Source organism: Sminthopsis crassicaudata, chromosome 4 (assembly GCF_048593235.1).
Source record: "Sminthopsis crassicaudata isolate SCR6 chromosome 4, ASM4859323v1, whole genome shotgun sequence".
In the NCBI taxonomy this organism is placed as follows: domain Eukaryota; kingdom Metazoa; phylum Chordata; class Mammalia; order Dasyuromorphia; family Dasyuridae; genus Sminthopsis; species Sminthopsis crassicaudata.
Genome location: NC_133620.1, coordinates 282335562 through 282360034, shown reverse-complemented (window position 1 = coordinate 282360034; position 24473 = coordinate 282335562). Strand labels below are relative to the sequence as shown.

At 39.3% G+C, this 24473-nt stretch overlaps 1 protein-coding gene across 1 annotated transcript in view; it reads left to right on the top strand.

Moving 5' to 3' along the window:
- The window catches only part of GLP1R (glucagon like peptide 1 receptor), a 90588-nt gene that overhangs the window by 48967 nt on the left and 17148 nt on the right, over positions 1-24473 (top strand). Inside the window, exons 4-9 of the mRNA XM_074311022.1 lie at positions 1106-1221; positions 1761-1867; positions 3392-3545; positions 13800-13959; positions 23750-23810; positions 24240-24309. Of these exons, the coding sequence (XP_074167123.1) occupies positions 1106-1221; positions 1761-1867; positions 3392-3545; positions 13800-13959; positions 23750-23810; positions 24240-24309 (668 nt within the window). The remainder of the gene's footprint in view (positions 1-1105; positions 1222-1760; positions 1868-3391; positions 3546-13799; positions 13960-23749; positions 23811-24239; positions 24310-24473) is intronic.

The following is a 24473-nucleotide window of genomic DNA, read 5'->3' as shown; positions in this document are numbered from 1 at the left end:
TAAAGACTTGTTGGCACCAAACTACTTCTTAACAAATGCCAAGTGTGATGGTTAGGAGCGAAAGAAAGGGAGATTGAGTCTGAAAAATCTCTCTCCCTCCCTCCTCTCCCCCCACCCCAGGGGTCCTTCACCTTAAACAAACCCAGCTGGCTTACTCCTCGGAACTTCCAGGTCTTCTTATCTCAAGGACTATTTGTCTCTCTCCCCCACTTCATCTCTCCTTTCTCCTTCCAACTCCTCCACCAACCCTGCCCATACATACCTCATCCTTCCAATCATTGACCCATCCCTTCTTCAGCAACGGGCAGCATCCACAGGGTTGTACCTACCCTTGATAATGGTGGGGTGTTTTTGAAGACCAGAGTCAAGGGCATCTATATTGGGAAGGGGGTCAGAGAAGGTCTGAAGATATTATTGGGGCATTTGTTAGAGGAAGAAGGCTCAGTTTTCACTCAAGGGAGAAGAGGGGATTGACCCTATCTATGGGAATCTGAACTGGGGAGTAAAGAGAAGGGAGAAGGGAAGAGAGGAAAACACTATCCTCTGCTTGGAATTGGGAAGCAGGGAGTAGATGAGACACCTAATTATCTAATTATTTATGCTGGCTTAAGTAGGAGAGGAGAGAAGAAACTAGGATTGTGTTCTTTCTGGTAGCTAACAATGTCTCTCTGTCCCTGTTTTCCCACATCTCCATCCCATATTCTCCATTCTCTCCCAATCAACTTTCTTTCATAATCTTCTCCTGTATCACCAATTTTCCATTTATCCCATATCTTCAATCTCCCATTCTTTTCTCACTTCCTCTCTTCATATCTTTTATCCTATCTCCCCAACTTCCTGTTTCCCAATATCTCCATCTGTGCTTGTCTTTGCTCCTCCTCATATCCCATATTTCCACCTCTCCCAATCTGTCTCTCCTTCCCATATTCCTAATTCCTTGTGCTTCTCCTATATTTCTCTCTACTCACCTCTCTGTGCCATTCCTCCTCTCCTGTCTCCCTCACCCTCACATTACTCCCTATATCTCTCTCCTCTCCTCCTCACCTCTCCCTCTTTTCCCATATTTCATCTTGTCCATCCCCCTGGGTATCCCCTCCCCTCTCAGTGTCTCAGGGACATGTGTATCGATTCTGCACAACGGAGGGCACGTGGCTACATGATGACAACTCCAGTCTACCCTGGAGGGACTTGTCAGAGTGTGAGAACAAGTCAGGAAACAAGGTAAGCTGGGGTATGGACCAACCAGGTGAAGAAAGGACAAGTGGATGATAACAGGGGAGGGGAACAGAGTGATCCACTTACATGTGAGAAGGAAGCAGGACAAGATACCAGTCCAGGATGGAAGACTCTGGGAAGACATGACCTCACCTGGATCACCATCCACTCCCCGCTTCCAAGTTTTGTGCAAAGAATGCATTCTGGTCACTGAGGTGAGGGAAAGGCACTTTCCTATCCTGCTCTAGCAGGAGATTCTCCAGGTACTCTTCCCCCATTTGTACAGTGTCCCTAGGAGCCTGTAGATAGTTGTTTTCCTGTGCCTCTCTCATCCCTTCAACCAGAAGCTTATTCTTATGTTCAAAAGGAGTGAGTGAGTAATGGGGCCAAGGTTGGGGATGATTTCCAGATCCAAGTAGACTCTGGACCAGATGTATCACCGATAGAGAGATGACTGTCCTGCTGGTCTGAGGGGGAACAGTTCAGGATTGGAAGTAACAGTCCTGTCCGTGTGCTTCTCCCTCCCCAAACCCACACCCACACAGAGCCACCCTGAGGAGCAGCTTCTGTCTTTCACCATCATCTACACTGTGGGCTATGCACTCTCCTTCTCGGCTTTGCTCATCGCCACAGCCATCCTTCTTCGATTCAGGTAACTACTGGGAACTGGGCAGGAAAAGTGTTTGAAGCCAGCATAGGCTAGAGTGGGGATAGGAGCTTCTCTGCTGCAGCAGCCTAGCCCCACAGAGTGTTATAGTAGAAAGCATGGTAGAGTTTGAGTCAGAAGATCTGGATTTGAATCCCCTTTCTGAGCTTCAGGTCGCCATCTGTGATCTTGACTCTTCTAGACCTAATTCTCCAGTCCTGAGGAATGCCTCTGGGAAGATCCATCTTCTCTTCACTGCACGAAAATAAAACCATCCAGCATTTACTGTTGATTATGATAGAAAAGAGGCATCTAGTGGTTCAGTAGGTAGATTTCTGGGCTTGGAGTCAGGAAGGCTTGAGTTCAAATTCCAGCCTCAGATATGTCCTGTGTGAGCTTGGAGAAGTCACTTGACCTTGTTTACCTAAGTTTCCTCATCTGTAAAGTGAGCTAGAGAAGGAAATGATGGCAAACTGCTGCAACATCTTGGTAAAGAAAACCCCAAATGGGGTCATGAAGAGTAGGATGAGACTGAAAATGACTGAACAACAAAAAGAACATTATGCTGGGAATCTCATGTTAGGTTTCAAATTAGTAGATTCTTCCCAACTTTCTATTTCTGGGTTTTTGTTTTCTGTTTGTTTTTAAGATTTCTATAATCTCTTAAAAATAACAAAGATCATTGCAATTAAGTCCAGATTTAAGGAAGCCTAAATTTTCTCACTTGGCTTTATCACCAATTAGCTTTGTAAAGTTCCTTTGAATGGGATTTTTTTTCTTTCTTTTTTTTTTTTGGTAAAAGGGGGGTTATTAGGATAGCTGATCCTACCAGTTCCTCCCTTAGGTGTTTGATGATTCACTGAGATGACCTTCCTGGTGTTTATTAGCTTCCACTAGAAAGTCTTTCCCCAGGGTCAAGCCTTAATCTTTCCAGCAAGCATTCTAATCTGCTGCCTGTGGGTAGAAACTAGTCTTTGAAAGCTAGCCAGGATCTGTTTAGGTAGGGAAAGTGAGGAAACCTCTCTAAGTGGGGAGAACAGCAGAGCAGAACAACTAGTCAGGAATAAGCATGGCATGTATGTGAAAGGGTAGCAAGAGAAAGGGAGAATAAGAATACTTTATTCATATTGGTCTTCTATTATTATTATTTTTTTAAAACTCTGAATGCCAGGTGGAAGGGGTTAGAATTGACCTCTATTCCCTGGAGAGCAATGGGAGGTTTTAAGGAGCCTAAGAAATAAAGGTTGTTCTGGGAATCAAGTCAGATATTTGTAGAGGGCTTACCACTATGCCTGGCAGGTAGTAGATAATATATGGTAGACAGATAAAGAGATAAATAGGTGTTCTGTAAGTCTGACTATACATGCAAGTGCGTGGTTCAATACATGATTGTATAACAGGGGAGCTCTGTCGGCTCATGCTGACCTGCCCTGACCTAGAAAGGGTTGGAGGGGGTGAGCGGAGGTAAGACCAGCACGCAGAGGCCGGTACTAGACAGCAGGGGCTCGGGGGGCTGTGCTTTGCCCACAGACACCTGCACTGTACCCGGAACTACATCCACTTGAATCTGTTCATGTCCTTCATCCTCCGAGCTTTGTCCGTCTTCATCAGAGATGCTGCGATGAAGTGGATGTACGGTACGGCTACCCGACGCTACCAGTGGGACGGTCTCCTCTCCTACCAGGTCTGTGGGTAGGGGGCTTTGGGTGTATATGTGGGTGTGACTATGAGGGGTGGGGATGGAGGTTCTGAAGTTGGAGTGGAGGATAGGGAGAGGAGGAAAGAGCTAGGGCTAGAGGAGAAGGAAGGGAATAAACGTTTATTAAGCACCTACTATGCCCCGGCACTGTAATTTATAAATATATAATCTCACCACAACCTGGGATGTAGGTACTACTGTGACCCAATTTACAATGAAGGAAATTAAGGTTAAGTGACTTGCCTACGGTCACTCGGTTAGGAAGTAGCTGAAGCTGGATTCTAATTCCGATCTTCCTGATTCCGGGCTCTGGGACAGATGACAAGTAAATAATAGTAGTAGTTGTTTTTTCAATTGTGTCCGATTCTGTGCAGAGTTGGATTTTTCTTGACAAAGATACTGGAGTGATTTGCCATTTCCTTCTTCAGTTCATTTTACAGATGAGAAAACTGAGGCAAATAGGATTAAATGACTAGCCCAGGGTCACAGTGCCTGCGGCTAGATTTTAACTCCAGTCCTCCGGACTCCAGGCTAGAGCTCTAGCTTCTTTGCCACCCATCTGCCCTAATCCTAGAGGTAGCGTGTGGGACTGTATCAACCACAAAAACAATCAGAGACTCTCAGAGTAAGAAAAAGTAAAAAGGGGTTTATTATCATCTCACTGAGAAAGGGCATCTCCCATCTGACAAGGTGTTTGTCAGTAAAAGGGAGTGCCCATTAAAAACTGCAAAACACAAGATTAAATACCCTGAACACAGAAATTCCCCCACCCCCACCTGGCCTTTTCTGCCATTGTTTGGGGGAGTCCAGGCTTACATTCTAATAGAGGAAATCTAACCTAGGAATAAAAGAATACAAGTCAATCATAATAAGCTCTTAATTTAAATTTCCCTAGAGAACTGCAATATAAGCAGATATCCTCAAATAAGAGAATTCAAAGCCATCATCTCTTTTAAAAGAAGTACTTAAATGCTAATTAAGAGGTGATGGGAAACAGAAGGGGACAAATATCTACAACTTTTAGCGACAGCTCTAGTTGTTATTATAAAGTCTCAAGTCACAATTAAAGCTATATTTCCATGAGTTAATTCCACACTGTAGTAATATAGATGATTATGATAGATCATATTTATATAGAATTTTCACTTTTCAAAATGCTTTCTATATCAATCAACAAACTTTTATTAAGCATCTGCTGTATGCTCTCTGTTAGGTATTAGGAATGAAAAGATAAAGAATAAAACTAAATGGCTTTGCAATCTAGGGATAGTCACTCCCTTTCCCTGTGCCTCAATTTCCTTACCAATAAAAGTAAAGACTTGATTCAATGGCTTCATAACTTTACCATCACATGAAACAGTGCCTGGCTCAAAGAGATTACATTCTATTGGGGAAAAACAATTTGTACATATATCAATATATATAAAATATATACAAAGTAAATATGTCATTTTAATGAGAGGAAGGGAACAGTAATATACAAAGAACCTATTAGCCAGCCACTGTGCTAATTATTTGATAATGCTAATGCTAATAATTTGATCAAAATAATTACTTGATAATAAATAATTTTTGAACTGCAATAATTTAAGCATTACTTAATGTAACATTCAAAACTTGTGATATTCTTTAAAAAACAATATTTTAAAATTAATTTTATAATTATAACATTTTTTGACAATATATATGCATAAGTATTTTTTTTTACTACATTATCTCTTGCACTCCCTTCTGTTCCGAATTTTTCCCCTCCTTCCCTCCACCCTCTCCCTTAGATGACAGGCATTCCCATACATATTAAATATGTTATAGTATATCCTAAGTACAATATATATGTGCAGAATAGAATTTTGTTGTTGTTGTTGCAAAGGAAGAATTGTATTCGGAAGGTAAAAATAATCTGGGAAGAAAAACAAAAAAAAAATGCTCACAGTTTACACTCATTTCCCAGTGTTCCTTTTCTGGGTGTACCTGATTCTGTCCATCATTGATCAATTGGAATTGGATTAGCTCTTCTCTATGTTGAAGATATCCACTTCCATCAGAATACATCCTCATACAGTATCATTGTTGAAGTGTATAATGATCTCCTAGTTCTGCTCATTTCACTCAGCATCAGTTGATGTAAGTCTCTCCAAGCCTCTCTGTATTCCTCCTGTTGGTCATTTCTTACAGAACAATAATATTCCATAACATTCATGTACCATAATTTACCTAACCATTCTCCCATTGATGGACATCCATTCATTTTCCAGTTTCTAGCCACTATGAAAAGAGCTGCCACAAACATTTTGGCACATACAGGTCCCTTTCCCTTCTTTAGTATTTCCTTGGGATGTAAGCCCAGGAGTAGCTAATTAAGAGGTGATGGGCATAATTCCAGATTGCTCTCCAGAATGGTTGGATTCTTTCACAACTCCACCAACAATGCATCAGTGTCCCAGTTTTCCCACAGCCTCTCCAACATTCATCGTTATTTGTTCCTTTCATTTTAGCCAATCTGACAGGTGTGTTGTCTTAATTTGTCAGAGTTGTCTTAATTTGCATTTCTCTGATTAATAGTGATTTGGAACACTCTTTCATATGAGTGGAAATAGTTTTAATTTCATCATCTGAGAATTGTCTGTTCATATCCTTTGACCATTTATCAATTGGAGAATGGCTTGATTTCTTATAACTTAAAGTCAATTCTCTGTATATTTTGGTGATGAGGCCTTTATCAGAACCTTTAAGTGTAAAAATGATTTCTCAATTTGTTACTTCCCTTCTAATCTTGTTTGCATTAGTTTTGTTAGCACAAAAGCTTTTTAATTTGATGTAATCAAAATTTTCTATTTTGTGATCAATAATGATCTCTAGTTCTCCTTTGGAAACAAATTCCTTCCTCCTCCACAAGTCTGAAAGGTAAACCATCCCATGTTCCCCTAATTTATTTATGATCTCATTCTTTATGCCTAAATCTTAGACCCATTTTGATCTTATGTTAGTATGTGGTGTTAAATTTGGGTCCATGCCTAGTTTCTGCCATACTAAATTCCAGTTTTCCCTTCAGTTTTTGTCAAATAATGAATTCTTATCCAAAAATTTGGGATCTTTGGGTTTGTCAAACACTAGACTGCTATTTTTATTCACTATCTTGCCCTGTGAACCTAACCTATGCCACTGATCAACTAGTCTATTTCTTAGCCAATACCAAATGGTTTTGGTGACTGTTGCTTTATAATATAGTTCTAGATCAGGTACAGATTTAGGCCACCTTCATTTGATTTTTTTTTTCATTACTTCCCTTGAAATTCTCGACCTTTTGTTCTTCCATATGAATTTTGTTATTTTTTCTAGGTCATTAAAATAGTTTCTTGGGAGTCTGATTGGTATAGCACTAAATAAATAGATTAGTTTGGGGAGTATTGTCATCTTTATTATATTCGCTCGGCCTATCCAAGAACATTGAATGTCTTTCCAATTATTTAAATCTGACTTTATTTTTGTGGCAAGTGTTTTGTAATTTTGCTCATATAATTCCTGACTTTCCTTTGGTAGATATATTCCCAAATATTTTATACTATCGACTGTTATTTTGAATGGAATTTCTCTTTGTATCTCTTGCTCTTGGATTGTGTTGGTAATGTATAAAAATGCTGAGGATTTATGTGGATTTATTTTGTATCCTGCAACTTTGCTAAAGTTCTGAATTATTTCTAATAGCTTTTTAGCAGAGTCTTTGGGGTTCTCTAAGTATACCATCATGCCATCTGCAAAGAGTGATAGTTTGATTTCCTCATTTCCTACTCTAATTCCTTGAATCTCTTTCTCGGCTCTTATGGCCGAGGCTAGCGTTTCTAATACAATATTGAATAGTAATGGTGATAGTGGGCAACCTTGTTTCACTCCTGATCTTACTGGGAAAGGTTCTAGTTTATCACCATTACATATGATGTTTACTGAAGGTTTTAAATATATGCTCCTTATTATTTTAAGGAATAGTCCATTTATTCCTATACTCTCAAGCGTTTTTAGTAGGAATGGATGTTGGATTTTATCAAATGCTTTTTCTGCATCTATTGAGATGATCATATGGTTTTTATTAAATTGATTATTAATATGCTCAATTATACTAATAATTTTCCTAATATTGAACCAGCCCTGCATTCCTGGTATAAATCCTATTTGATCACAGTGTATTATCCTGGGGATGATTTTCTGAAGTCTTTTTGCTAATATCTTATTTAAGATTTTAGCATCAATATTCATTAAGGAAATTGGTCTATAGTTTTCTTTCTCAGTTTTTGATCTACCTGGTTTAGGTATCAGTACCATGTCTGTGTCATAAAAGGAGTTTGGTAGGACTCCTTCATCCCCTATTTTTTCAAATAGTTTATATAGCATTGGAGTTAGGTGTTCTTTAAATGTTTGGTAGAATTCACATGTAAATCCATCTGGTCCTGGGGATTTTTTCTTAGGGAGTTGGTTAATAGCTTGTTCTATTTCTTTTTCTGAAATGGGGCTATTTAGACTACTTACTTCTTCCTCTGTTAATCTGGGCAAGCTATATTTTTGAAGGTATTCTTCCATTTCATTTACGTTATCGAATTTATTGGCATAAAGTTGAGCAAAGTAGCTCCTAACTATTGTTCTAATTTCCTCTTCATTTGTGGTGAGTTCTCCCTTTTCATTTTCAAGACTAACAATTTGCTTTTTCTCTTTCCTTCTTTTAATCAGATTTACTAAGAGTTTGTCTATTTTGTTGCTTTTTTCATAGAACCAACTCTTAGTTTATTAATTAATTCAATAGTTTCTTTACTTTCAATTTTATTAATCTCACATTTTATTTTTAGAATTTCAAGTTTCGTGCTTGTCTGGGGTTTTTTAATTTGTTCCTTTTCTAGCAATTTTAGCTGTAAGCCTAATTTGTTGACCCTCTTTTTCTCTATTTTATGCAAGTAGGCCTCTAGAGATATAAAACTTCCCCTTATTACTGCTTTGGCTGTATCCCACACATTTTGGTATGATGTCTCATTATTGTCATTTTCTTGGGTGAAGTTATTAATTATGTCTATGATTTGCTGTTTTATCCAATCATTCTTTAGTATAAGATTATTTAGTGTCCAATTATTTTTTAATCTATTTTCCCCTGGCTTTTTTTGAATGTAATTTTCATTGCATTGTGATCTGAAAAGGATGCATTTACTATTTCTGTCTTACTGCATTTGATTTTGAGGTTTTTATGTCTTAGTATATGATCAATTTATGTATAGGTTCCATGAACTGCTGAGAAGAAAGTATACTCCATTCTGTCTCCATTTAGCTTTCCCCAAAGATCTATCATATCAAATTTTTCTAGTATTCTATTTACCTCTTTGACTTCTTTCTTATTTATTTTGTGGTTTGATTTATCTAATTCTGAGAGTGCAAGGTTGAGATCTCCCACTATTATAGTTTTGCTGTCTATTTCTTTTTGCAGCTCTCTTAGTTTCTCTTTTAAGAATTTAGATGCTGCACCACTTTGTGCATATATGTTTAATATTGATACTGCTTCATTATCTATGCTACCCTTTAGCAGGATATAATGCCCTTCCTTATCTCTTTTGATTAGATCAATTTTTGTTTTTGCTTGATCTGAGATGAGGATGGCTGCCCCTGCTTTTTTGGCTTCACCTGAAGCATAATAAAGCAGAATTTGAATGTATCACCTTGTTTCAGTTGTGTTTCCTGTAAACAACATGTAGTAGGATTTTGATTTTTAATCCAGTCTGCTAACTGCTTCCTCTTTATGAGGGAGTTTACCCCATTCACATTTATGGTTAGAATGACTAATTCTATATTGTTTGTCATCCTGTTAACCTCTGCTTATGCTTTTCTCCTTTCCTTCCCTCTTACCCCCCTACACAGTATTAAACTTGTGAACACCACTTTCTTTTCACTGCCCTCCCTTTTTTGTATCCCTCACCCACCTTAAAGTTCCTCTTCCTATTTTACCCCTTTTCCTCACAATTTCTGTATTCCCTTCCCCTTAGCTTACTCCTTCTCTCTCACTTTTCAATGAAGTGGAAGAAGTTTCACCATAAATCGAATATGTCTATTGATACACACTATGTTCATCTCTCTCCTTTCTTTCTCTCAGATATAATGTTACCTTTGCCTCTTCATGAGATGTAGTACCATCACTTTACCCTTTTTATGATATATAATTTCCTTTCTACCTCTAGTTTCTAGAACAAATTATACATGTGTTCTTTACATATCTTTATGGCAGAAATATAGTTCTCAAGATTTCTTTTTACCTTTTTAGAAACTCTTGAGTTCTGTATTTGAAGATCAAACATTTTGTGTAAGTCTGTTTTTTTCCATCAAGAATAGATCAAATTTATTTATTTTGTTAAATGTCCATCTTCTTCCCTGGAAAATGATGCTCATTTTTGCTGGGTAAGTTATTCTTAGCTGCATACCAAGTTCCTTAGCCTTTTTGGAATATCATATTCCAGGCCCTTCGTTCTTTTAATATGGATGCTGCTAGATCCTGGGTTATCCTTATTGTGGCTCCTCCATATCTGAATTGCTTTTTTCTAGCAGCTTCCAATATTTTTTCCTTCGTCTGATGGTTCTTGAACTTGGCCAATATATTTCTTGGTGTTTTGATTTTAGGGACCCTTTCAATAGGTGATCGATGAATTTTTTCAATGACTATTTTACCCTCAGTTTCCAAAACAGTTGTCTGGGCAATTCTCTTTGATAATTTCCTGGAAAATAGTGTCCAGGCTCTTTTTTTCCTCACATTTTTTAGGGAATCCGATTATTCTCAAATTGTCTCTCCTGGATCTGTTTTCCAGGTCTGTTGTCTTTCCAATAAAGTACTTGACATTCTTTTCAATTGTTTCGTTTTTCTGGTTTTGCTTGACTACTTCTTGGTTTCTCCTTGAGTCATTCATTTTTACTTGTTCGAGTCTAATTTTCAATGATGTATTTTCTTCACTCACTTTTTTTATATCTTTTTGTAATTGTCCAATTGAGTTTTTAAATGAGTTTTTTTCTTCTATGGAATTTTTTTCCATTTCATCCATTTTATTTTTTAGAGAGCTGTTTTCTTTTTTCAGCTCACTAATCCTGTTTTCCTTGGAATTGTTTACCTTTTCTAATTCACTAATTTTATTTCTCAATGATTTGTTTTCTTTATCCACTCTGTCTTTAAATGCATGGAATGACATCTCCAGGCTCTCTTGCCAAGCTTCCCTTTCCTTTTCCCATTTTTCTTCTAGCTCTCTTGTGAGAGCCTTTTTTATTTCCTCTAAGAGAGTCTTTTGTATTGAGGAGCAGCTCATATCCCCCTTAGGGGATTCCTCTGGAGACAATCTGGTTTAGTGCCCTCAGTATTTGAAGTCTACTCTCTCTCCATACAGAAGCTGTCAATGGTTAGAGCCCTTTTGAATTTTTTTGTTCATTTTGTCAGAGCAGGACTCAAAGAAAACAAATTGACAAGAGAAACAATTGGTCTGTTTCTGGGAGGATGGGGCTGGATGGTTTTTCGGAGCTTCCTCTACAGACTGTGGCAGCAGCCAGGCACTAACAGGACAGCGATGGCTGCGCTGCATCTGCACTCTGAGGCTAATAAATAATAAATAATTTGATAACTATGATAGTCATTTGATAATGAGACCAAATTTTAGGTAGGGAGCTGACTAGCAGCTGAGGGGAAGGGTAGAAAAAAAGATCTTATGGAGGTGGGCTGCCACTGTGAAGTAGATCTTTTTAAAAGTAATTTCATTTTATAATGCCAGGGAAATGGAGGTAAGACAGATATTGGTTTTTAATCTTTTAATTGTGGAGAGTTTATACTAGCTGAGTTTTGGACTAGCTGGCTGTATAGGAGTGTTGTCCAAAGCAAAGGCAGGGAACTTATATAGCTACAATCTTATGGGGGAAGCAAAGACAGATAAGGGGGAGAGGAAGGGTCGAGGACACTGGGTAATCGAACAAGCCATAATTCCAGGAAAGGATTGATGAAAGTGGTAGCCCCCTTTAAGATTCCTTTCTGATCTCCAACTCCCTTTGGGACTGACCTTTAGTTTACTACATCTGGTCAAAATCACCCTTTTGTATTCATATCTGAGCTAACTTGGGCTGTCCCTAGGCCCCATTCTAATGATCTGTTCAGGTTTCCCAACACCCACCTGATGGGTTCTGGCCCTGGAGGAATGAACCTGGGACTCCTAGGCCCCTTCAAACAAATAAAAGAGTCAAGCTGGAATTATCTCTTTGCAGAGGGTTGAAACATGCAAGCAACATGCTTTACATTACAGACTCTCTGTCTGCCACTTTTGGTGTATTTCTTCCTCAATCTAATACCTTTTACTAACCAGACTTGAACTTTACTTCCAATCCCTACAATAAACCGTTTTTATCATTCTAGGTTTGGGGGCCTGTAAATTCCTTTACGTGGGGACTCTGCTCAGCCACTAGAACTCATTTAACTCTATATCCTTGCGCAGAATCCAGAGGGTTGCAGGGGAGCTCCACTTGACTCCTTGTATCCCAAACCTGCCACTAGACCTCAATTAATCTTAATTTTATTTAGGTATCCCTTATCTAGACTTCATCATTTGGCTAGACCTCATCAGGATCATAACTTAGTCCTCACAGGATAATGGGCCAATATAAGAAGGTTGAGGACTGGAGGCAGTGAGGTGAGGGACAATATTCAAAAAGGAAGGGGAATCCTTGTAGCAAGGATTGAGATAAAGCATCTGGAGTTTTAAGACTTAATGGTATGTTGAAGCTTCTTTTCTGACTTAATTCTCCCAGTCCTAATGGCAAGAAAAAAAGAGATAGGGGTGGGGAGAGTGAGGGGGTAGGGAAAGGGATAGTGAGGGGATGGTAGGAGAGGCTATAATAATTTTATTCAGGGTATTACAATTTGATCTTTACTACTCTCCTATAATATAGATGATATTGTTATCCCTATTTTACAGATGGGGAAACTGAGGATCAAAGAAGCATATGATTTGTCCAAGGTCATGTAGGTAGTGTCTGAGGCAGGATTCAAATCCAAGTCTTCCTAATTAGAAGTCTAGATAGAGTTTAGCAGCAATCCATCTATTATTCTACTGGTTCTTAAACATTTTTTGTCTCAGGACTTCTTTATTTACTTACAAAGCCCCATAAAGAGCTTTTGTTTATGATCCAGGGGTGCTCAAAGTGAGCATTTATACCTCAGAAATATGCTAGAAATCTGGGCAGCTAAATGGTACAGTAGACAGAGTGCCAGACCTGACTTAAGGAAACTGCTCTTCCTAAGTTCAAAGCTGGCCTCACTTACTAAGTGTCTGGACAAGTCACTTAACCCTACTTGCCTCAGTTTCCTCATCTTTAAAATGAGCTGGAGAAGGAAATGGTAAACCATACTAATATCTTTACTGAGAAACCCCAAATGAAGTCACAAAAAGTTGGTTACAACTGAAATGACTAGATAACAACAACAACAAATCAAGGCTTGATTTATTATTTTTTTGTTGTTGTTGTTGAGGATCTATACTGAAGAAAGTGAAGAAGGAATGAAAATTATGATTATTAAATTTAAAAATGTGTTGTGAGTGACCCCCATCCTAAAAGCCAGTTGTTAAATATTTATTAGCACATGCATGGTTATCTCTATTGATATTTACTTTATTAAATATGAGAAAATCTTAGTAGTATTATAAAAATAATTTTAACTTCATGTTTCCCCAGACCACACTTTGAGAAACCATTGTACTATACTGTACCATGAAATAATGAAACTGAGTTCCCTGTTCTGAGCCTAAGAAAATATAGGGAATGGGAGAAATAAAGTCATCACCTTTAGGGGCTTTATAATCTAATGAGTTCCTGAATCTGGGGGCCTCCAAGATTATGTGGGAAAAAGGCTTTGCCTTTAGGAAGCCTCCAATTTTAAGATAAAGTAAAATTTTGTCTTTACCCTAAGAGAACTTCCAATTTTTAAGGTGTTCTTTGCCTTCAGGGAGCTTCCAAGCTTTACAGAGCAAATAGACTATCTGCCCTCAAGAAGGTTGCACTCATATGGAGTATACTTAGTCCCCATGCTTAGGAAACCTTCAGAGGTGGTAGAGGAAGTGGGGGAAGTTCTTGCCCTCCAGAAGCTCTTAGTATGGTGGGGAAGACACAGACCTTAGACTAGGGAATCTCCAGATTTACCGTCCAAAGACTTATTCAGCCATGAGCACTAATGTGGATCTTGCCCCTTTACAGGAGTCCCTGAGCTGCCGCCTGGTGTTTATCATGATGCAGTATTGTGTGGCAGCTAATTACTACTGGCTTCTGGTGGAGGGCATCTACCTGTACACCCTACTCGTGCTGTCTGTCTTCTCTGAACAGAGGGTCTTCAGACTCTACGTGTTCATTGGCTGGGGTAAGGGGGTGTGTGGAGGAAGGAGGCTGGTGACTGGGGGATCCTGTGGGGACCTTGCTGCCAGGAGGTATGAGGCAAAAACCGTACTGGAAAGTGGAGACGCGTAAAATAGTCATACTCCACCTGCCTGTTACCACACAGTTGGATCATGGGTCTTTAGGGCTTCATCTACCACTTCTACTCCCATCCCTAACCAACAGACCTTTACACCAAAAGTTGAGGAGAAGCTACAAAGATAAATGAAATAGTCCTGTGAACTTACAGTTAGGAATAGGATAAAAGTTGAGCACATCTCTTTGGGCACAGACATTTCTGCTGTGTTTTAAATTTTATAGACAATTCCTTACAACAAACTGGTGAGGTAGCTAATGCAGTTATTTGGGGAGGTTGAATGGAGTAGGAGAGCAGAGAACATGATTACAGTGGTTCTTAAGCTAGCTCATGCCCTGCTACTCCCACCCCCACTATCACATCCTTTTCAGAATGTCCGACCTCCACTTCCCTACTTCACTAGGTGTTCTTGCAAAAAGAGCACCTCCATCTGTCTGACTTCTTCCACTCCCACTCAAGGTCATCATCCTCATCCAAAAATTCCTTCTTCCTACAGGGAGGCTTACCACCTGTCCAGATTTTTCTTTTAGTGTTCAATTGGGTCAAAGGAATGGCCAGCACTAGCAGCTGGGAATATGAAAAAAGGAGTTTCTGCACAGGATAGGACATTGTGGGCCCACAGTGTAATATGCCAATGTTACACTTGGTGGGGGTTTGTGTTTGGGGGGGAAGGGAGCTCTTGAGAGACTCTGAGGCCACAGGTATGTTTTTCTCTGTTTTGTCCCACCTGGAGAAGGTGAGAAGACTGCCTCAGCTTCTTCCATAACCAACAAAATCTTCTATCCCTGCAGAGTCTTCGAATGGAAGGGGAGGTCTGGGGAAATTGAAATGGCTGAGGTAGCTGATATGACTGATGGGAGGCCTGAAGCAAGAGACTGTGGGGTGGTGAGGGTGACTGGAAAGGAACGATGAATATGAATGGAGCCCAGCTGGAAATGTTTTAGCCAAAAAAGTTTGCTGAGAATGACTGTGCCCTTTTTTTTGCTGGAACATTTCTGGTTGTGTTTCTGCCTTTCACCAAGCAAAGACTCACCTGAGAGAAGAGGGAGGTGGGCTACGTTGGGGAGTAATGGGAAGTGGGCTGAGAAGGAAATGGTCTGAAGAACAAAACCTGAGTTCAAATATGACTCAAATACTTATCAGTTTGGTGATCCTGGACAAGGCACTTCTCAATTTTCTCAACTGTAAAATGGGGGTAATAATATTACCTTCTTCACAGGGCTGTTGTGAGGATCGAATGAGATGATATTTATAGAAATGCTTAACAGCCTCCCTGGCATACAGCAGATGTCTATTAAATGCTTATTCCTTTCCTTCCTTGAACTGAGAAAACTTAGGGGATGACATCAATTCTGTCCCCTTCCACCTTACCTCCCTATTTTCTTATGTCTATCCCCAGCTTATTCTCCTCTCCCAATCTGTCCCCTCTTGATATGTCTCCCTTCAGTGTCTGTGGCTTCAGTCACCCTATGCCCTAGTCTCAGAGTATCAGAACCTTTTCCCTTGCACTCCCACCACACATCAGTCAACTCCTCACCCTTTCTTCAAAAGAATAAGAGGCATCTAGTTGGTGTGGTGAATAGAGTATCAGCCCTGAAGTCTGGAGGACCTGAGTTCAAATCTGGCCTCAGACACTTAAGGCTTTCTAGCTGTGTAACTCTAGGCACATCACTTAATCCCAATTATCTCAGCAAAAAACAAAACAAAAAACCCCAACAACAGTGCCCTGGAAGAATATTGGATGATTTTCAATCGGAAAAACAACAACCACAACTGGATTTTAGTACTGTTTCTGCTATTTACTGCCTGCGTGCTTAGCTCAGTGCCTGACACATAGTGGATGCTTAATAAATATTTATTGACTTGACTTGATTTGACTTGAGTGAACATAGGCCAATTGTTCTCTCTCTCTGGGTTTCAGTCTTCTCACTCACCAAAAAACAGAGGAGTGGATTATCAAAAGACTATTTTTTGTATGTCCTAGGCTGGGATATGCTGGTAAATGTTTAACATCCCGCTCTCTGGGAGAGAGGAGGAAGTAGTACACAGGACATATTTTTAAGTTTGATCTGCATTACTAACATTTTCTCCTTAGCATTTCTTCCTTAAATCTGGAGAATCAACAAAACAATAAATCAAGTTCTGATTTGCAATGTTGGGTGATTTTAGAGGTGTAAATGTTCACACCAAAATTTGATAATCCCCTTCTCTCTCCAAGGACTGGTTAGAGCTGGCTCCAGCCTACCCCTGATCCTGGATTTCTTTGGCATCTTTCTCCAAATAATGTTTTTAAATGCATAAAACTAAATACATAGGATTACAAAGGAAAGCAATTCTACTGAAATATTAATAACTAAGAAAAGGTTCACTGAGTCAAGCTTAGAACCCCATGGACTAGATAATATCTAAGCTTTTTGTTTCTTAGATCTCCCTCTTCTTCCTTGTTCTTGTTGCCAACATACTAGCTCAGATCATTCTCTGCCCTAGACTATTGTTAACAGTCAGTCTCCTAACTGACTCTCTGGGAGCCTTCCAGGCTCTCCTCACTTCAATTCTCTCTGCACCAAATGGGCAAATTAATCTTCCATAAACATCATTTCCACATGTCATTCACTTGTTCAAAATCTCACGCCCTTCTATTGTCCATGCAATCAAATCCAGACTGTTTTACTTGTCATTCAAAGCCCTCTCAAACCTAGCACTATTTCTCTAGGCTCATTTCTTGCTAGTGTTCTCTGTGGATTCTGCTCAAGTGATTTGCTCTTCCCTGTCTTTTTCTTCCTCCAATCTGGCTCAGTATTACTCCAGTCCTCTTGGCAGCTCATTAGACCTTTGACATGTTCTTGACATGTTAAGAATTTATACCTGTGTTCTGTGCATTGCCTGTACCTCTTTGACTGGACTTAGAGCTGTCCAAGGGTAGGAACTCAATCCACCAATCATTTGTTAAGCTATGTGCAAATTACTGTGCTAGGTCTTGGGAATACAAAGACAAAAACAAAAATAAAAAATTTAAGTCCCTTCCCTCAGGAGTTCACATTCTAAGGGATGAAGAAAGATGTTCAACAGATGATGATATGAGGATGGAGCTCTGGAGAGAGATGCGACATGGGTAGTACAGTGTCATCTGCATAGAGATGATAATTAAACCCATGGACATTGGAGAGATTGTCAAGAAAGAGACTCTAAAAAACAGAGGATTCCAGAGGCCTCCGCTTTTTGTGAAGAGTACTTGGACGGGACATGGAGGGAGGATCCAGAATCCTGAAAAAGAAGTGCCAGATAGGAAGAGATTCAGGAGAGTGCAATGTCATGAAAAACTAGAGAGGGGGAAATGGGAAGCAACAGTGTCAAATGCAATATGGAGGTCAAGAAGGATGATAGAAGAGATCTTCAGAATTAGCAATTAAGAGACCAAAGACAGTTTCATTGGTGAGAGGAGGTCAGAAGCTATATGTAAGGGTTGAGAAATAGGAGGGAAGACAGAAAAGCTCATCAGCTTGGAAACTAACACAGAGCAGGGAAATGACCATCCTCTTCATTACAGAATTACCGAAAGAGAAGGAACCCAAGAGAGTCACTTAGCCCAAAATTAAATATTTCAGGTTTGTTTTCAAGTTTTCTGTTGACACTACTACCCAAGATTTGTTAATCTGACATACTATTTGCATGAACCAAACAAAGCAAATGTCTCTAAATTTCTCCCTAATACCTCCCTCCCCACTATTTCTCTCCCCCTGGTCTCCTAGGCTTGGATTCCTAGAAAGTCATCAAAACTCGGTGGAAGGAATCAGTTCAAATCCTAATTGTCTACAAAACTAATTCTTAACTTGGGATTCCTTTTTATCCGAGGCACTTTTATATGACCCGGGGTATATAAGCATATAAAATAGGAATATGAATCAGACATTTACTGAAGACAAATCATAATTTTGCAATTGCCACATTCTGTTGTAAGATCTCATATGGGATTGTGTACCACAATTTAAGAAGCTGGAATCTACATGACCTTGGGAAAATTTACTAATCTATTCTAAGCCTCCCTTTCCTCATCTTTAAATGAGGGTGCTGGATTAAATGAATTCCAAATTTCTTCCCAGTTGTTAATCTTTGATCCTATGATCCCTGCAGCCTAATCTGCCAGGAGTTCCTTGAGGTGGACAGGAGAGTAAAGTGTTAGGACTTAGTTAAAATAAGTTTGACCAGTCCCTATCTGGCTGATAGTCAAGGCAAAGCTCTCCTAAAGGTGGATGAGACAAACCACAGGGTATCTGTCCCTTCTGGGAAACAGCATCATCTTTGTTAATGGCCTATCACCATGGAGACCAGAATGCAGGCAAAGGCAGTGGAGAAGGCCTGGGAGAAGATAGAGGGACCAGGTATCAAAAGGGTGTCATGGTTGGTAGGAAGACTAGAAGGGAAACAAAGCATTCTTAAGTTTCCTGATCCATAACATTTGAAAAAGAGTGGTTGTTCAGGTGAAGGAGAAATAGCAAGCAGGGATAGGCTATCTCCCACACAATCTACCTGACCAAATAATAGCTCTTTCCTCTTTTATCTCTCAGGTTTCTTCTTACACTTCAATAGAAAAAATACTCCAGAGAGAGAATTCAGTGGAGACCCCAAAAGGGCAGTCAATCTTGCAAAGTTAGGACAGTTTGAGAAATTATTGACTGCTGTTAAAGTTAAGAAATTTTTAAAAAATCAAGTGATATTTTATGTTTTTACCTCTCCTTCACATTCAAATCTATCTTTTGCTTCCCTTTCCCTTCCAGTCACTAGTAAGCAATCCTTTGTAACAAAAAAGAAAAAAGAAAAAAAAAAAAAAAGCAAAACCTATTAACACTAATCAAGTATATGCAACATTCCATACTCATAGATCCTTAACTCTACAGAGAAGGGAAGAAAGTGTTTTTCCTCATGGGTTCTTCAAAACCAGGTATGGTCATTATCATTAGGAAGATTTCAGAAATGAGGATTTTTCAGGAGAAGCTCATCAAACCCTAATCCCATGTTTAATCACTACCAAAAGCAACTTGGTTGTAGCCATACAGTATGGTTTGGTACTTTTAAGAGAGAACTAAGTGCCAGGGAATTATTGCTTTCCTGAACGAGTTTAATTTTCTTCCCAATTGAAATATCACTCTACTCCCCACTCCCCAGTCATACTTCTCCTCCCCCAGTCTGATTCCTCTGTTTTCTAAGTGGAAAAAAAATGATAAATCCAGTTGAGAGTTAGCAAAGTTTCCAAGTCAGGGCAGGACTTTCTATGTGTTTTAAAAAAAATTAAAAACAAGAAAAGAAAAAGTCTTTGTTAAGGAGATGTTGCAACTGCAAAGCTCACTAGGCCTGATTACCAGGGTACCTAATTTCTAACTATTGCTGCCTTCTCTTTCTATTCCCACTACTATCATCTTACTATGGATGAGGGGCAGTCTTCTAAAAACATTACTCAGAGGATTGAAGATTTGGGAAGAGAAGAAAAAAGAAGTAACCTTAGACATGTCTTTTATCCACAAATGACTTGGAGTTCATCACATCTGTCCTCCAATATCCAGGAAGAACTTTCTTTCAAAAACAAGGATTGAATAATAGAATGGAACAATAGGCTTGAATGAATAATGAAAAGGAATGAATAAGAGATTTGAAATCAGGATATTCCAGTTCAAATCTTACCTTAGGCTCAGTGGCTGTATGACTTGGAAAAAGGAAATCTAAATCACTCCGGGTCTCAATTTCCTGAGAAAATGGGGATGATGCTACCTTGTGTACCTCATAAATTTATAGTGCAGAAAATGTTTTATAAACATGAAAGCACTATAATAATGTGATCCCTTATTTTTTTTTAAATTGGTCATTTTTTTCTTGGATCCTGTCCTGTACATAAAGATGATTAGGAAAGGGGTTTTCTGATGGTGATGGTGGTGATAGTGACAATAATAGTGAAGACTAAGAACTAAGATTTCCTGTCTCAGAAATATCCTCTGGTTTAAATGAAGAGATATTTGACTGTCAGTATGATTAAAATCTTTGGTTTCAGTTGTGTCTAATTGTCCGTGATTCCACTTAAAAGTTTTCCTGGAAAAGATACTGAAGTAGTTTGCCATTTCCTTTTCTAGATCATTTTACAGATGAGGAAACTGAGGAAAACAGGGTTACGTGACTTGTTCCAGGATCACATATCAGCCTTGTGACTGAGTTCAAATTTGAACTCAGGTCCTCCTGACTCTAGTCAGCACTTTATTACACTGTGCCACCTAGTCACCCCTAAAATTATTATACTACTTAAATTAATTTTTAAAATTTAATACCAGACTACCAACGATTACTTTATGTTAATAATTAAAACAGGGAATGGGACAGGGTCTATTTCATTGATAAAGAGAATGCCCAGGCAAGGAAATTCTGGCTATCAATGTTTATTAGCACTTTCTCTATAACTTAGAGTCTCAGCAAGTGCCTAGAGCATTAAGGGATTATAGTGACTTAACCAATGTGTCAGAGGCATGAAAAAACCGTATCTTCATGGCTCCCTAGGTACTGTGTTACAGCTGCCTCTTAATAGCTCATGGCATAGTGGATAGAGAACTAAGCCTAAAGGATCTAGCCACAGACACTAGCTGTATGACTTTGGCTGAGTCATTTAATAGCTGCCTGCCTCAGTTTCCTCAACTGCAAAATGAATGAAGGGACAGTGATAATAAGACCCACCTCCCAAAACTGTTGTGAGGATCAAATTCTTGTGTCTTTCCCTTCAGCTACACAAATAAACATTACCATTTAAATATGATGTTTATATTGTCATTTAATAAATTGTATACATATTAAATGTTAAATATCATTGTAAATATTAAATAAAAGAAATATCCCATGGACAGAAATGCAATAAAGACATATACAGAACATGCCCGTGCCTACACACCTTTATATACATCTTTACCTTTCCTGAAAATAGACAAGAGATAGAGAGTCTCACAGAGAAAGAGACAGAAAAGATTCCAAGACGTCAATACATGAACGTAATTAGAACGTTTCCCGAAGATGCAGTCTAGAGAGAGAGAGATAGACATCACTAAGTCCCAGTCTAATAATGAAGTCTGATGATGGATGGATAATGTGATAGTTATATGTACATACACAATATACACATATGAATATACCCTGTTTGTAATATATTACATATGTTTATATATATGTAGGTGTGTGTATATATATCTATATCTATATATCTGTAGATATAGATATAGATATCACCAGATCCAAGATGGAAAGATTATGTATACACATACAGACACACACACACATATGTGTATATACATGTGTGTGTATGTGGAGAGAGAAAGAGAATAAGGGACTGAGACAGAGAGTCTCCATTTGGTTGAGATGAACTGGTCTCTGAGATTTAGTGATTCTCTGATCCTTCTGCCTATTACATTGCATGATGTGTGAGGTGTGGACAGTGAGCAAGTCTTGGGATCTTCTGAGCTCCAAACCTGGATCATCAATTTCCTGCTGAACATTCCCCTCTGAATATTCCTTAGGCATCTCAACATGCCCAGAACTCATCTTCCGCCCCAAACCCCCCTTTCCTCTAAAATTCTCTTTTTTTCTGTTGAGAGCATTACTATTCTCAGTCAAGCAGGTTCACAATTTTGGGGTCCTCTTCTTTTCACTTTCCCTTAAACCCTGTATCCAGTCAATCACTTCGTTGTTGTTCAGTCTTTTGAGTTATGTCTAACTTTCCATGACCCATTTCTTGGCAAAGAAACTGGAATTCTGCTATTTCCTCCTTCAGTTCATGTGAAAGATGAGGCAGACAGGGCTAAGTTCTTGTCGAGGGTCACACAGCTGGTGGAATTTGAATTCAGATCTTCTTGGACTCCTGGCCTGACATTATCCACAGCACACCTAACTGCTGTAAGCTTGTATCCAGTCATTGATATATTATTTCAATTCTACCATAGCTCTCCCATTGAATTGTCTTCTTTCTATTCAAAGGATCATCTCCCTATTTCTCAGACCCTTAGCTCTCTCACCTAGACTAATGCAATAAGATCCTAATTGATCTTCCTGCTTCCCATCTCTTTCCTCTCCAATCCATTTTTTTTTTTTTTTGCACAGCTGGCAAAATCATCATCCTAAAGTACTCTGATTGTGTTACTGTCTTTGCTCAAGAACCTTTAGTGGTTCCTCACAGAAGTCAGACTCCCAGCCTGGGTCCCACTTACCTTTATAGGTTTGCTTCACCTTACTCCAGACCAAGCCACTTGCTGTTCTTGGAGCTCTTCATTCTGCCAAATAAAAGAAATATCTCCTGGAAAGAAATGCCATAAAGACATGCACAGACACCCTTTGCATAGGCTGGCCTTCGATGCCTACAGTGCTCTCCTTCGATGCCTACAGTGCTCTCCACTTCTCCCCTACCCTGGAATCCTTATCTTCCTCCAAGACTCAGTTCAAGCGCCTTCTGCTCCATAAAACTCCTCAATCATATCTGCTTCCTCAACTTATCTTTATTTACAGTCACAGGCATGCATGTAGCACCTAAGCATACCCTTGTGTCTCAAAGATTTGGCTTATTTTAAATGTTTAATTATTTTAAATTGTTTAATGAATAAAAATGTCTTTTACGATTGAATATTCAATAAATGCTTGCCTTAAAAATATAAAATGGAATTTTCTGGATATATATTCTTTTGAAAATGTGCTATAGGGACTTAAATTTAACTCATGTATTTTATACATTTTATTTCTCCCCATCCTCTAATATAAGCTTCTTGAGAACAGAATCATTTTTCCTTTTCCTTTCTATCATCTTCACAATGCACTGTACATAGCAGATATTTAGTAAATGCTTTTTTTAAAAATATATATATTTATAAAGCATCTACTATGTGCCAGGAACTGTACTAAGTGCAGGATCAAAAAAAGGCAAAGACTGTTTGTCTTCCAGAAGCTTACCATCTAATGGTTGTTAGATTGGCTTAAATCCAAAGGATGTCAGGAGGTGAGCTCAGCAGGACCTTCCCTGACCCTCTCTTCCGTCCTGAATACCTGAGAACTTAACCTCTTCTGTGTCATTTGATGGAGATCCTTGCAGGTTATTGAATAATAATGAGGATGATTCTATGGGGAGATCAACAGGACAGCGGAAGCCCCAGTTTCTTGACAATGATGGGAATGTACGTTGCCTAACGCCATTTAATGGGAGATCCACATGAGACAGATTCTTAACTATTTTTGCCATTTTAACATCTTTTTGCTCATTTTAAGAGTCTGATGATGCCTGTGGATCCTTTCTCAGAATCATATTCTGAAATACATAAAGTTAGATATATGGGATTATAAAGGAAGGCAATTATATTGAAATATAGTTTTATTTGTGCATGTATATGCATGCCTATATACATGCATATGTATGTGTATGTAAATTTTATATGTGTGTTTTATATATAAAAATATACATATAAACCAAGTTCATGGGCCCCCAATAATCCAGGGTAGGGAGAGCTAGTAGAGGGGCCCACTTCCTTGCCTGTCTCTTCCTCCACCTCCCATTTTTCACTCAGTGATAACACGACCTGAGGAGTGGTAAATAGTCTGTACCCTCTTGCCTACTGGGTACCACTGGGCTGGCTGTCGCCACAGCCAGCCTCTCTCTCTCTGTCTTTTCCCCCAGGTGTTCCCCTGCTGTTTGTCATCCCCTGGGGAATCGTGAAGTACCTGTACGAGGATGAGGGGTGGGTGTCTTTGCTCAGTCACTGGTCGTTGGGAATCCTTGAGAGTTCTGAGGCTGGCAAAGGAAGCTGGCTGGCTTAGGGTTGGGGGGGCCCGGTCCTGAGCGTTTCACAGGAGTCTTTGGGCTGGCTCTGTGACTCCTGTCTGTAGGGAGGTATGGAGGAACCAAAAATATATACTATGATCCCATCTCCCAGGAGTCCATTCCTCCAGTCCTTGTTATTATTTAAAGTTCCTAAGGACTGGGACTCCATGAAAGGGTCTATCTGGAGAATCAGTATCCCCGTTTGTAACTACCTGGCTGTGCTTTGCATGAGCTGTGGGCATGTGCCTGTCTTTCCTTATTTGTATGTGGCTATGATTCTTTGCCTGTGGGCTATCACGTGTATTATACATATTTAGGGGCATGTATGAATCCCTCCTCTCCCCAGATGCTGGAACAGAAATGCTAACATGAACTATTGGCTGATTATCCGGCTGCCTATTCTCATGGCCATAGGAGTGAGTCACCTTGGGGAAGTGAACCCAAATTGGGGGGAGGAAAGGGAATTTATGGAAGGCTCTGGTGGGAGATGGGTGGGGGTTGAGGGAAGAGCCGCCAGGGATTAACAGAGGAAGGGGAGGGCTAGGAGGAAAGAGGGGAGAGAAAAGTGCATTGCTGTAAG